Source organism: Austrofundulus limnaeus, unplaced genomic scaffold (assembly GCF_001266775.1).
Source record: "Austrofundulus limnaeus strain Quisiro unplaced genomic scaffold, Austrofundulus_limnaeus-1.0 Scaffold5640, whole genome shotgun sequence".
In the NCBI taxonomy this organism is placed as follows: Eukaryota; Metazoa; Chordata; class Actinopteri; order Cyprinodontiformes; family Rivulidae; genus Austrofundulus; species Austrofundulus limnaeus.
The window spans coordinates 1-853 of NW_013958042.1; the positions used below are offsets into that span (position 1 = coordinate 1).

Genomic DNA, 853 nt, shown 5'->3' on the forward strand with positions numbered 1-853 from the left:
CCTTTAAATAAAATGTTTTTTCTGGTGTTAGTTTTAGTTATTTGGTTAGTGTTAGTTAACTGTAATGGCCTGGTCTGGACCTGTTATTCTGAGCTTAAAGACTTGAACTAATCCAGACTTGTTTTGGACAGACTCAGTAAGGAGCTCCAGCAGAAAGATAAAATCATCGAGTCTCTTCGCTCCAAACTGAACCATCATCATCCTCATCATCATCGACCCGACACGCCCTGCAGTGGCCACGCCCTCTCTGACCCCACGGACCAATCGGATCGCGTCTCCTACGTCTCTGACGATCCCGGCTCCACCACCAGGGACCCGGCTCTGGGCTCAGATGTGGACGGTTCCAACGAGCCGGGCCCGGAGGAAACCCAGAGTCCTGCCAGAACAGGTGAGGTGGACACAAACAGGAAGCTCACCTGTTGGACACGCCCTCTTGTCCTGTCACCTCTTCATTGTTGTTGTTTACTTTCTGTTTACTGTGAACAATAAACAATGAGTCATCATCCTGTCATTTTTAGATTCTCGTCACGGCGTCTTCTCCTCACGCCATCCCTCTGCCCCTCCCTCCGTCACATCCTCACATGTCAGCTGTCCCAGCATGCACTGCTGCAGCTCGCCGCTCCGACCTGCAGACCTGCAGAGTCTGACAGGTGGGAGGAGCTCTGACACCGATCTGCAGAACTGTCATGTCCTTCATCCACACCTTTCACCTTCCTCATCTTCTTCTCTCTCAGCGCCGGCCTCTACTTCCTGTCGCCCTTTGACCTCAACTTCCTGTCGCCCTTTGACCTCAACTTCCTGTCGCCCTTTGACCTCAACTTCCTGTCGCCCTTTGACCTCAACTTCCTGTCGC

General features: G+C 52.2%; 1 protein-coding gene across 1 annotated transcript; it reads left to right on the forward strand.

Annotated features, from left to right (window-relative positions):
- Positions 1-131: 131 nt before the first annotated feature.
- On the forward strand, positions 132-650 carry LOC106512308 (myomegalin; the record flags this gene model as incomplete). The annotated part of the gene is given in 2 exon segments (XM_014000961.1): positions 132-388; positions 519-650. Coding segments are annotated over 2 exon segments (389 nt in total), but the record flags the coding sequence as incomplete, so codon positions are not given.
- Positions 651-853: the final 203 nt, after the last annotated feature.